Source organism: Lutra lutra, chromosome 9, assembly GCF_902655055.1.
Source record: "Lutra lutra chromosome 9, mLutLut1.2, whole genome shotgun sequence".
In the NCBI taxonomy this organism is placed as follows: Eukaryota; Metazoa; Chordata; class Mammalia; order Carnivora; family Mustelidae; genus Lutra; species Lutra lutra.
The window spans coordinates 68,100,431-68,113,300 of record NC_062286.1 but is presented as its reverse complement, the minus strand read 5'-3'; the positions used below and the strand labels follow the sequence as shown (position 1 = coordinate 68,113,300).

The 12,870-nt window shown below is 41.4% G+C and overlaps 1 protein-coding gene across 6 annotated transcripts in view; it reads left to right on the top strand.

The window, feature by feature from the left end:
* Positions 1-12,870, top strand: part of ACYP2 (acylphosphatase 2) — a 192,533-nt gene that overhangs the window by 137,278 nt on the left and 42,385 nt on the right. For 2 of the 6 annotated variants that reach the window (XM_047745774.1, XM_047745779.1), the window contains one exon: positions 12,648-12,705. The exons of 2 other annotated variants lie outside the window; for them this stretch is intronic. In XM_047745774.1, coding sequence (XP_047601730.1) covers positions 12,648-12,705 — 58 coding nt within the window. Of the gene's footprint in view, positions 1-10,852; positions 10,897-12,647; positions 12,706-12,870 lie in introns of all 6 variants that reach the window. 2 more of the 6 variants (XR_007130130.1, XM_047745777.1) reach the window with 2 other exon arrangements.

The following is a 12,870-nucleotide window of genomic DNA, read 5'->3' as shown; positions in this document are numbered from 1 at the left end:
GGATAAATTTAATCAAAGACATGAAAGACCTGTACTCTGAAAACTATGAAATGCTAATGAAAGAAATTGAAGATGATACAAAGAAATGGAAAGACATTCCATGCTTATGGATTAGAAGAATGAATAGTGTTAAAATGTCTATACTAGGGGCACCTGGGTGGCTCAGTGGGTTAAAGCCTCTGCCTTCGGCTCAGGTCATGATCCCAGGGTCCTGGGATCAAGTCCCACATCGGGCTCTCTGCTTTAGCAGGGAGCCTGCTTCCTCCTCTCTCTCTCTCTCTCTGCCTTCCTCTCTGCTTACGTGATCTCTATCTGTCAAGTAAATAAATAAAATCTTAAAAAAAAAAAAAAGTCTATACTATCCCAAGCAATACACAGATTTAGTGCAATCCTTACCAAAATATTTCCAACATTTTTCATAGAACTAGAACAAATAATCCTAAAATTTGTATGGACCCACAAAAGACCCTGAATAGCCAAAGCAGCCTTGAAGAAGAAAAAACAGGAGGTATCGTGATTCCAGATTGCAGCTTACATTACAAAGTGGCAATAATTAAAACAGTATTGTACTGGCATAAAAACAGACACATAAATCAATGGAACATAATAGAAAACAAGGAAATAAACCCATTATTACACGGTCAGTTAAACTTTGATAAAGGAGGAAAGAGTGAACATGGGAAAAAACAAATGGCGCTGGAAAAATTGGACATCTACATGTGAAAGAATGCAACTGGACCACATTTTTACACAATACTCACAAAAATAAACTCAAAATAGATTAAAGACCTAAGTGTGAGACAGGAAGCCACCAAAATCCTTGAGGAGAACATAGGTAGAAATGTCTCTGACATCAACTATAGCAACTTCTTTCTAGATATATCCCCTAAGGAAAGGGAAATAAAAGCAAAAATAAACTATTGGGTCAACATCAAAATAAAAAGCTTCTGCACAGTGAAGAAAACATCCAATAAAACTAAAAGGCAACTTATGGAATGGGAGAAAATATTTGCAAATGACACATCCAATAAAGGGTTAATATCTAAAAAATATAAAGAATTTATAAAACTCAACAACCAAAAATGAATAATCCAGTTGAAAAATGGGTGGGAGACATGATCAGGCATTTCTCCAAAGAAGACATCCAGATAGCCAACAGACAAAAGAAAAGATGTTCAACATCACCCGTTATTAGGGAAGTACAAATCAAAACTACAACATGATATCCCCTCAGAACTGTCAGAATGACTGAAATAAAAAAAAAATAAAAAATATAAGGAACAAGGAAGATTGATGAAGATATGGAGAAAAAGGAATCCTCTTGCACTATTGGTGAGAATGTAAATTAGTATGGCCACTGTGGAAAACAGTATGGAGTTTTCCTTAAAAAATTAAAACAGAACTATCCTATGATCCAGTAATTGGACTGCTGGGTTTTTACCCCAAAATCTAATAACACGAATTCAAAGGGAGTACATATGCACCCGTATGTTTATTACAGCATTATTTATAAAAACCAAATTATGGAAATAGCCCAAGTGCCCATCAACTGATGAATGGATAAAGATGTGTGGGGGGTGTGTGTGTGTGTGTAATGAAATATTATTCAGCCATAAAAAAGAATGGATCTTATAATTTATAATGACATGAATGGAACAGAATATAATACTAAGTGAAATAAATCAGAGAAAGACAACATACGATTTCATTCATATGTGGAATTTAAGAAACAAAAGCAACAGGCAAAGGGGAAAAAAAGACAAACCAAGAAACAGACTCTTAACTATGGAGAACAAACTGATGGTTACCAGAGGGGAGGTGGGTGAAATATGTGATGAGAATTAAAGAGTACACTTAATGTGACAGAAAAAGAAATGAACTATCAAAAGCCATAATTAATGAACTGTTTATGACTGAAAAACTCTGATAAAGGTCCGTTGGCAAAAGGAGCAGGCACAGTAAAAATAGTAAAAGTTGATGTCCCATTAGATAATTGAGTACCTTTATTCTTAGAAAATGGATTTTAGTCATTTGACTCTGGCACAGTAAATGACCCCATTAGAATTCTCATCTATGGAATCATTGCCTACCTGGAAAGATCTGAGACATACTTTTGAATTGGCCAGTCATTTTCTAGCATGGAGGTTCCAGAAAAAGGATGAGATTTTGTTGTTGTTGTTTTTGGTTTGTTTTATTAGTTTACTTTGGATTTCCTTTTTTTTTTGTTTTCCTTTTTCTCAAGTATATTTCATTAAAGGATAATATACATATAGAAAAGTATGTTCCTCAGGTGTACAACTCAGTGAAGTTTCACAAATTGAATACACCCAGGTATCCAGCACCCAGATCAAGACACAGAATACCCCCTGTCCTTTAGAATCCACCCATTATAGTCCCTTCCAGTCAATAGGTATCCACCCCCCAAAACTGTTGGGAGATCCTTATCATGGGTTTCTGATGTTTCTGCACTCTTGGAAGCAGAAACACTAACTGCTTTTGTTCAGAGTATCTTTTTTTTTTTAAAGATTTATTTATTTATTTATTTATTTGACAGAGATCACAAGCAGGCAGAGAGGCAGGCAGAGAGAGAGGAGGAAGCAGGCTCCCCACTGAGCAGAGAGCCCGATGCGGGGCTCGATCCCAGGACCCTGAGATCATGACCCGAGCCGAAGGCAGAGGCTTTAACCCACTGAGCCACCCAGGCGCCCCCAGAGTATCTTTTCAAGGATATCCGTGAATAGCCTTGGAAGACAAAAATGGTGTTTCCCTTCAGAGCAAAGGGCAGTTTGCTTACAGCCTTGAAAAAGTAGAGCTTGTGTCTCCTATGGAGCAAAGTACAGGTTTACTTGCTGTTCAGTATAATTAAGATAATGTCTACCTTCAAAGCCAAGGGCAGAAACCTTAATTCCCATTATAAAGGTTTCACTTTCCTTAAGCCCAGGGTTCCTCTCCTCTAACGCAGCCCACTTCATGGGCAGGTGTCACGTGGCTTTCTTCATGCTGCAGAATAAGAATTAGGACTCAAGAGACTGGTGCGAGTACTGACACTGGCCTTTGGCTCTGACTCAGCATCCTCTAACTAGGTAGCCTACCATGCTAAGTTCGTAAGTAGGTGGGGTCAGATACCAGAATCTTCACTGTTCTTGGTAGTCATGACTCTTTGGACTTCTGCCACCATAGATCAAGTATACCTATTCTTAAACTTCATATCTAAATGGAATTATATAGCATATATTCTTGAGTTTGGCTTCTGTCCAACATCATGTTTGTGAATTTCATTCATACTATTACATGTAGGCATAGATCTTTATTTCTCACAGTATTCCATGGTGTGAATATTTAAAGCTTGTTTATTTTTTTCCACCAGTGGTGAATATATTGGGGCAGTTCCCAGTGTTAGCTAGTAGAATTGTGCTGTTATAAACACATCTATGCATGTCTTTGTGAATACATATATGCATTTCTGTTGGGAATATTCCCAGAGCTGGATCAGAGGGTGTGCACAGAGACTGCCAAACAGTTGTCTGAAGTACTCGTATCAGGCTACTCTTTACCATTCTGGTTTCTCTGTGTACTTTTCCACCCTTGTTATTTTCCATCTTTTTAGTTTCAGTGTTTTTTCAGGCTGACATGCTTTGATTTTGCCATACTGTGTGTAAATAAAGATAAATATGCCAATGGTACCCTTCCAATTTTACAGAGCAATCTCACAAGTCATTTTGCTATTTAGAAAAAAGAGAGACATCAATGACTAAGTTGTTACCAGGGTAAATTGTCAAGACAATCAGAACCACAAATTTTTTGTTAGGGAATTTTTCCATGAAGATAACAATTTCTGAAGTCTTCAGCTTCTGACAAAACCACGTTATTCAAATTGCATTTCTAAAGACAGTTTTAACAGAAACAAGGTGAAAACTGTTATGAATATTCACAGAATTCTCTATGGTATACGGGAAAGAGACGGATATTCTTCCAAATGTTCCCAGTTGAAAATAAAACAGATTCTATTTCCGCCAAATCTTCCCAGTAAACAGAAGCAGAGAAAGTAATAGGATTTTACTAAACACAAGTGAAATTAAGGGCACAGTAGTATTGTATTGATCTTCCACGTGAATAAGATCACATGGAAACAAGAGAGAAAACCGCCTACGTGGCACTGTTTTTCTTTAGAGAACCCTTTGTGGGGCAACAGAGTGAATTCTTCAGCTACCTGCAGTTCTCCCAGGCCAGTCCTGAGAAAAGTATTCCTCCTCCCATCACCACTGGCAAAGCGAGTCTGCCTTCCTCGCAGGTTCGCGGTGGAGCCAGTCTTAATTCTAGGCCCTGCATGTCACTGGCTCATTTCTGCATCTGGCCTTTTGTTCAGTTCGCCTTGCTTAGGGAACCAACCACAATCTCTTTGGTTCCTTTCATCCATTCTGAACTGGAAACACCTTTCCTTCCCTGTGCATTGGTCTTCCTTTGAACCCTGTAGGCACTGCTAAGGGAAGGAATGGCGGAAAAACCACAGAGGGACAATAAGAGCTCCGGAAGTTTCCTTGACAGGACACCTGCTCTGCCTCTGGAGAGGAAAAGGGAGTTAGATTAAACTAAAGAGCCTGTGGGGTGCCTGGGTGGTTCAGTGGGTTAAGCCTCTGCCTTCGGCTTGGGTTATCTCAGGGTCCTGGGATCGAGCCCCGCATCAGGCTCTCTGCTCCGCGGGGAGCCTGCTTCTTCCTCTCTCTGCCTGCTTGTGATCTCTGTCAAATAAATAAATCTAAAAAAAAAAAAATAAATAAAGAGCCTGCTTCTGCAGACGTGTCTGGGCTACCAACTTTTTCTTTATTTTTTTTTGGAGAGGGGAGAGGGGCTACCACTTTTAAAAAGAGGTAGAAGAGATATGAAAGAGGGATGAGAAACAGAAGGAGATGAAGAGGAGAAAGAGAAGAGAAGGTGTACACCACCCTGGAACCTCTGACACTTGGTCATGTTGAGGACGAAGAAAGGAGGCAAATCAAAGTCCCTACATTTTGTATGAATTCACTGGGAGAGGCTGAGAAAGCCTGGTACTTTCTCACCAAGGACATTACTGTCATCCTTGCCATCTGAATCGGGTCTAACCTGTCCCCTCAGCCACAGCCTGACAGCCAGTAGTGCCTGAATGGTGGTCATGGTGGTGTGGAATTAAGGTCATTGAGGGGAGGAATAGGAATGCCTTTGATGGAGGGGAGCCTGTGTCTGCCAGCATTTACGGAGATCATTGTTGATCAAAAACCAGGAAGTGGAGCTGACAGTGGTCTGGAAAATGGACATCCATCAGGCAGCAGTCCAAGGGGGGATGTATTGCCAGTTGCAGGCAGCACTCAGTGACTGGAAGGGTGGGAAGATCAGTGGGGTTGCATATGTCACATAGACCAAGTGGCACACTGCCGTTCTCCCTGGGCTTGATTAATGCCCAGCAGTTGTCCAGTGATGAGCAGAGTGAGTCAAACAGGTTCCTGAGGGCACGTGATGTCATGAGCACTAGGTGTTATATAAGACTAATGAATCACTGATCTCTACCTCTGAAACTAATAATACATGTTAGTTAACTGAATTTAAATTAAAAAATACATTAAAACACAAAAAACAAACAGGCTCCTAAACATAACTAGAAACCCAGGTGGTAGTAACAAGACTAGAGGCCCTGGGAACAAACAGGGTGCAAGCAATGTAGATAAAGACAGTGCAATTTATAGCATCATTTGTTTGGCTTAGAAGAGTGTGAACCATTAATGCAGAAGAGCCACGAAGGTCTCAGTCCTGCAGCTAAGAGAGTGAGTGTTCAAAGGAAGGGAGGTGCAGAAAGGTCAGCAGACGAAGAGTAATGGGCACAGGTAAAGCAGAAAGTGGTAGGGGATCTTGCATGTGGGTATCTCCAAGGGCAGCTGTTAACAAGATTGGAACCCAAAGGGATGTCCCTCAGCTTCCTTATCTGGCAGAATGTAACTCTACGAGCCCCTTCACACAATAGGTACTACTCAAGTGGATTTGGTCAAAGAGGTCCCCTTTGATAATCTTGGCAATAGTGTCAGGCTCTGGAAGGATGTGGTCTGAAAACCAGGGGAAGAAGCTGTAGGTGATGTCTTGATTCCTGTGAATGAAGGACTAGAGTTCATGGCCTGGGTGCCATATGATTGGAATGGCAAGAGATTCCACTTGGCTAGATGATCTAACCTCCTATTCCTTGACAGTCAGCTTGTTTCTGCACTGTGGGTTTATTTGAAGGAACTTGAACTTGCAGCCCATCCTAAGGTGTCTCCAAATTGGCTCTATATCTTTTTTTTTTTTAAGATTTTATTTATTTGACAGAGATCACAAGTAGGCCGAGAGGCAGACACAGAGAGAGGGGGAAGCAGGCTCCCCGCTGAGCAGAGAGCTCGATGCGGGGCTCAATCCCAGGACTCTGAGATCATGACCTGAGCCGAGGCAGAGGCTTAACCCACTGAGCCACCCAGGTGCCCCTTGGCTCTATATCTTAACATGTCTGCTTCTGGGCCTCTAAGCAGGGTAGATAGCTGTTGCTGATTCCAAAAGGCACTGACCCAGAAGCCAGGGGGTATTCTGAGTGATGCAGTTCCTCCGCTCTAGGAAATGTTGATGTAGCTGACCACACTTGCACTGTAACTGTAGTGCGGCTCCTTCAGCCTGAGCATTCAGTCTGTACTTCCAATTGGATGATGGCCTCCAGGGAGCTTGTGTGGGCATCCATGTTCAGGGACCAGGGACGTGCCTTGACCTTCACTTCACTTACCACCTTATTTTTCTCCACCACTTCCGTTTCTTCACTCCACCACTTCAGCCCCCTCCTCCTCATGCACTGCCCGGGGAAGACGACACACCCTTCGGTCTTTGTTTCCTTGGCCTTTGCCCCAGTCATCACTTCAGACCCCAGCTTCCCTGTGCCCTAGATTTCTAAGCCCTTGTTCCACCAGGGGCATGTGGCTCTTCACACTGAAAGCCTTTTTTGGTCAGGCAGCTATCAGTTGCCCAGAGGCTGCTTCCAGGCCCTCCATGGGTCAGTCTCATGACAGTCCATTTACATAACCTCTGTCATCCTTTTTATTTCTGTGTTGCTAGTGGATGTGTGACGGGATCACACGGAGGTCTTAAGTTGCATTTACCTACTGTGTAACAAAATGAGAACCTTTTCATGTGGTTTGGGGCCATTCTGATATCCTCTCTTTATGAAGTATCTGAGTCTTCTCTCCATTTTTCTATTGAGTATTCTATATTTTTCATATTTTTTAGTAGGAATCTTTTATATGTGCTAGATACAAATCTGTTTTCAGGAAGGTGTCTTGTAAATATCTTTTCCCTTTCTGAGTTGCTTTTCTCTATATTAATGATGTCTTTGGATGAACCAAAGTTGTAAATTGTAATGTAGTCCAATTTATCATTTTCCCCCTTAGATTAGTGCTTTTTGTGCTATTAAAGAAATCTTCCCTCTCCAAGATCTTCCACTTTTATATACAACCGATCTGAAATTGGCTTTTGTGAGTGGTGTGATAGGAATCAAGATGTGTTTTTTCCATATGAATATTGAATTGACTAGAAACTGTTTATTGAAAAGACTCACTTCCCCGTGCATTAAATATTTTCATCAAAAGTGGCATATATCGGGGCGCCTGGGTGGCTCAGTGGGTTAAAGCCTCTACCTTTGGCTTAGGTCATGATCCCAGGATCTTGGGATCGAGCCCCACATCGGGCTCTCTGCTCGGCCGGGAGCCTGCTTCCTCCTCTCTCTCTGCCTGCCTCTGCCTACTTGTGATCTCTGTCTGTCAAATAAATAAATAAAATTAAAAAAAAAAAAAGTGGCATATATCATTGGCCAGAGCCAGTCAGATGGCCTTGCCTAGTTCAGAAGGTTGGGTAAGTGTTATCTCCTGAGCCTGGAAGAGGAAAACAAGAAGTACCCATGAGCACTATATCACTCCTCAAAGAGTATAACTTGAGTAATGGGTAAAAGATCAGCAGAGTTAGGCCAAAGAAAGTAGAGGAAAGGTAATGAACATAAGAGAAGAAAGGTGAATGACAAAAGAGTATCAACTAAAGATTAACAATAAAAGGAGAGAGAGATAAACAGTATTTGGGATGAAAAATGTAGTCACAGCAGTGATCTAAAGAAATATCAGAGAGCATGTTGGACAGCTTTATGCCACTGTGTTTTCAAACCTGGATGAAATATATTCATGGCATGTGTAACTTATTAACACTGAAATGTATAGAAAACCTAAATAGACATAGAAGCAATAAATAAGTTAAATCAAGAGTTTGAAAAGAATCTTACACAGAAACAGCATGAGCCTGAAATGGTCTTGAGGCAAATACTACCATACATTTAAGGAATGCATAACCTACTAAACATTAAATATTTATTGTGTGCCTGTGGTATACCTGGCACTCTTCTAGGCCCTTAGGATATATCAGTAAATAGAACAAAGATTTCTTCCCTCTTGAAATTTGTAACAGAGAAAGACAATAATAAGTGAATAGTAAATCATACTAGAAAGTGATGAGTGGTAAGGAAAAGAAACAGAGTTGAATAAGTGGTTGAGGGTTCTTGGGGTTGGGAGTGGGAAGCAGTAGTTTTAAATAAGGTGGTCAGAAGAAGCCTCATTGAAAAGGTGAAATTTTGGCAGAGTTTCAAAGATGAGAGACTTAGCTAGTGGGTATTCTACAGAAGAGCATTCTAGGAAGAGAGAAGAGCTAAGCAGAAACCCTAAGACAGGAGCATGCCTAGGGTGTTTGAGGAATAACAAGATCAGTGTGACTGGAGCAGACTGAATGAGAGAGGCCAGATCAAGTAGTGTCTAATCTGATATTGCAAGATGTCTGGCTTCTGCTCATAGTGAAATGGAAAGCCATTTCAGAATTTTGAAGAGATAACTCAGAATTTGACGTAGGTTTTGCATGGATCGCTGTGGCTCTGGCATGAGGAATAGATTGGAGGGGGGCAGTAGTAGATGTAGGGAGATCTTGTAGAAGGCTGTCCCAAGTAAACCAGGTGAAAGAAATTTCTCAGCTGAAGTGGTAGCGATAGAGGTGGATGGTAGATGTAGTATGATGTTATAGCCAGCATGGTTTCACGGTGAACTGAATGGAGAAATGAAAGAAGTCAAGGATTAATCCACAGACTTTGACCTCAGTAGCTGGTAAGATGGAGTTGCCAGAAACAAAGAAGGGGAAGGTCGTGATGGAGCAGATCTCCACAGGAGAATCAGAAGTTTGCTTTTGGATGAGTTAAATTTAAAATCACTCTTGGACAACAGAATTGAGATAATAAGCATTAGGAATTTGGAGCTCAGAAAAGGTCTGGGACAGGAATACATATTTGGGAATAATCAGTATACATATTTAAAGCCTTAGAGCTGGATGAACTCACCAAGGGTGTGAATACTGATAGACTAAGCCCTGGGGCCTCCAAAATTACAAGGTCAAGGAGAAGATGACGACTAAGGAGAGATCAGTGAGGTAGGAGGGAATATGAGAGTGTGCAACGTGCTGGCAGCCAGATGTGTAAAGGAGAGTGTTGAACTGTGTGATGTGATGCTGTCAGGTCAAGTAAAATGAACTCTGAGCATTGATCAGTGGATTTTTTTTTCTTTCTTTTTGTTTTACAGACAGAGATCACAAGTAGGCAGAGAGGCAGGCAGAGAGAGAGAGAAAAGGAAGCAGGCTCCCCGCTGCCCAGAGAGCCCAATGTGGGGCTCGATCCCAGGACCCTGGGATCATGACCCGAGTCGAAGGCAGAGGCTTTAACCCACTGAGCCACCCAGGTGCCCCTGATCAGTGGATTTTACAACAAAAAGTTACTGGTAACTCAGAGCACTTTCAGTGGTGTAGTGGTGGTTGGAATAGGTTTTAAAAGGAATGAGAGGAAAGGAATTGGAGACAATGAATACTGATAATCCTTTTGAGGAATTTGCTCCAAAAGGAAATAAAGAAATAGGGTCCTCACTTGACAACAGGTTTGGAAGAGTGGGAGGATGACAGCTTAGCTATTATGTGTATAAGAGGAAATGGGAAGGGAGAGAGTGAAAGCAGCAAGAATACACAACTCTTGAGGAGTTCACTTCAGAGAAGTGGGATGATGGCTGATGGAGAAAGTGTCAAAGAAAATGTTTTTAAAATGAGACAAAAAGAAGTATGTGTACATACTGATATCAATGATTTAGTAGGGAGCAGAGACTAATGATGTAGGAGAGAGGAAGGAGAACCAATGGATAGAGGTCCTTGAATAGATAAGAGCAGATGGAATCTGCCAGGTGGAGGAGGAGGCGGTCTATGGGTGCATGACGAGTTGACCCATGGGAACCAGCAGGAAGGCAAAGGATGAGGGTGTGTATGTTGGTCAGTGGTAGAAGTGGTGGAATCTATGGAATTCTCTTCTGGAGGATGCCGTAGTGGTCTGGGAGTGGACTGCAAGGGATTGGTCAGAATCAAATGCATCCTTCCGAGTGGGGCTTGGATGAAGCCGACTGAGAGTAAGGCCATTCCAGGGGAGAAGGTCAATGAACCAGGAGGCTGGGGTGGGATGGATCACTGATGTGTATTTTGAAATCACAGAAAAATAAGACCAGAGAGCAGTGAGAATGAGCCAGGAGCTAAAATCATTAAGAATGAGGGGAATGAAGTGGGAGTGGCATGAATGCAGGACATTAGGTGATCTAAACTGATGACAGATTTAAAGCTCGGTCTGTATTCTGGGGCCAAGGTTAATTACATAGCAATGCCACCTTTGGCTGAAATCAGTTAGTGGGAAAGCAGACACCTTTAGAATTGCATGTTAATGTCACAGACCCTGTATTTTTCTATTTTTCTTTTTTCTAAGTGCCTAGAGGAAGGTTACACATAGAATAGCTGATCGAAATTAAGGTATGTCTACTTTTTTTTTTTAATTGGAAAGTGATCGGTGATAATACTGTTTAGTGTGAAATGTAATTTTCTCTTGGAGTCTTTTATTCTGCTTGTGTCCTAGAGGATGGACTAGAAATGAGTAAAAAGAACAAAATAGGATGTTCTGGCAATACACTCACACACACACACACACACAGACACACATATATAAATAATCTTTTCTTTAGAAAGGGGGGATAAAGAGAGATAATACAAAATATCTGGTTGACCATCTAGTCAACCAGAGGCAGAGACAGAGATGAGAAAGTAGAGGAAGAGGGAATGGGAAGGGATAGAAAAAGGGAAGGAAGAAAAGAAGAAAAAGAAGGAAGGATGGCTATTCGGGAGAGGTACAGTGTGACCACTGTTCTGCATAGTGTAGAATTGTGAGGTGTTTGACTTCCCTGGGAAACAGGGGAAGCATGCTCTTTTAACGGATAAACTTTTTTTTTTAATATAATTTTTTTTTTTTTAAATTTTATTTATTTGTCAGAGAGAGAGAGAGGGAGAGAGAGCAAGCACAGGCAGACAGAATGGCAGGCAGAGGCAGAGGGAGAAGCAGGCTCCCTGACGAGCAAGGAGCCCGATGTGGGACTCGATCCCAGGACGCTGGGATCATGACCTGAGCCGAAGGCAGCTGCTTAACCAACTGAGCCACCCAGGCGTCCCTTAACGGATAAACTTAATAGAAGATGAATGAAGAGAGTCTGTGAATTGTATAGTCTTCTTTCCCTTGGACTCTTCCAATTTTGCTGAGCAGTGCTTCCCTGTTTTGAAAGGATCTCTCACTATTGCCTCAATTCTTTAAACAAGTGTGTTTGTCTAGTGATTTGGCACGTAGAGCTGTGGTTCCTTGGGCTAGCCCACCCAGGGCAGAATGCCTAGGGCCTCAGGACTATATTACTTGCTTAAGACTGGAAAGAACGTGGGTAGAGGAGAGACAGAGATACACACTTTGTTCATTTCCTCAGTTTCCCCTAGAAAGCCCATGAAACCGTGTTTGCAGAGGGAATGGTGAGAAAGAGGCTTTGCGTGATTGACCAAATAGACTTACAGTGGCAGTCATCTATGACCTCTTAGAAACGTATATAAATAAAGAGAAGTGGAGTGAAAATATTTTAGTTACCAGAGTGTGGATAATGATTTACTCTGGGAAAGTCAATAATTGTGATTTAATCATTTTCTAGTAAGACAGCACTCAGAGAGAGCAAACACTCATGATGGTGCCTGATGGGTCTGTGAGAGGCTGAAGGTCTGTGTCGATGGCTGGCCCGGCAGACTGGCCCCAGGGTGGCAGAGCCAGATGACAGGGGTTGACCAAGGTCAGCCCAGGGGTCTACAGAGCCAGTACAAAAATGGAAAAATACAGTATAAAACATAACATAGAAAATGTGTTTGTAATATCTAAATGTTAAACATAATTATTCCAGCCTGTATAAAATGAATGACTAAGAATAATGACTGATACTATAGCAAGTCAAAATATATTTACGAAAATTGGAAATATTGTGGGATCTTTAAAAAAAAATAGCATGATCTTAAAAAACAAATTACATCAATGGTGTCATCATTGCAAGAACATATTTTTTGAGCAAATTCTTCCGGCTGCTTTAAAGACTCCTTTAGACTCTACTAGTTAAAGAATGGTGAACAGAATGTTTTAATGCCTGGTGCTTTCTTTTTAGCTGTCATTTTAAAATAATCTCTTTCTGATTTTTTTTTTCCTTTAGAAACAACAAAATTTTTGCATTTTGGTGCATTACATCCTCACTGAACCCTCTGAACTAGGTACTGTTATTAGCCCCATTTCACAGATACAAAAACTGAGGTGCAGAACTAATAAGTAATTTGCTCACGGACACATAGTAAATTGCTAAGGCAAGATAGGAATCCAGGCAATCCGACCCCACAGCTCTTCCTCTGAAACACTGCAGGTTATATTCTGAGCCTTTC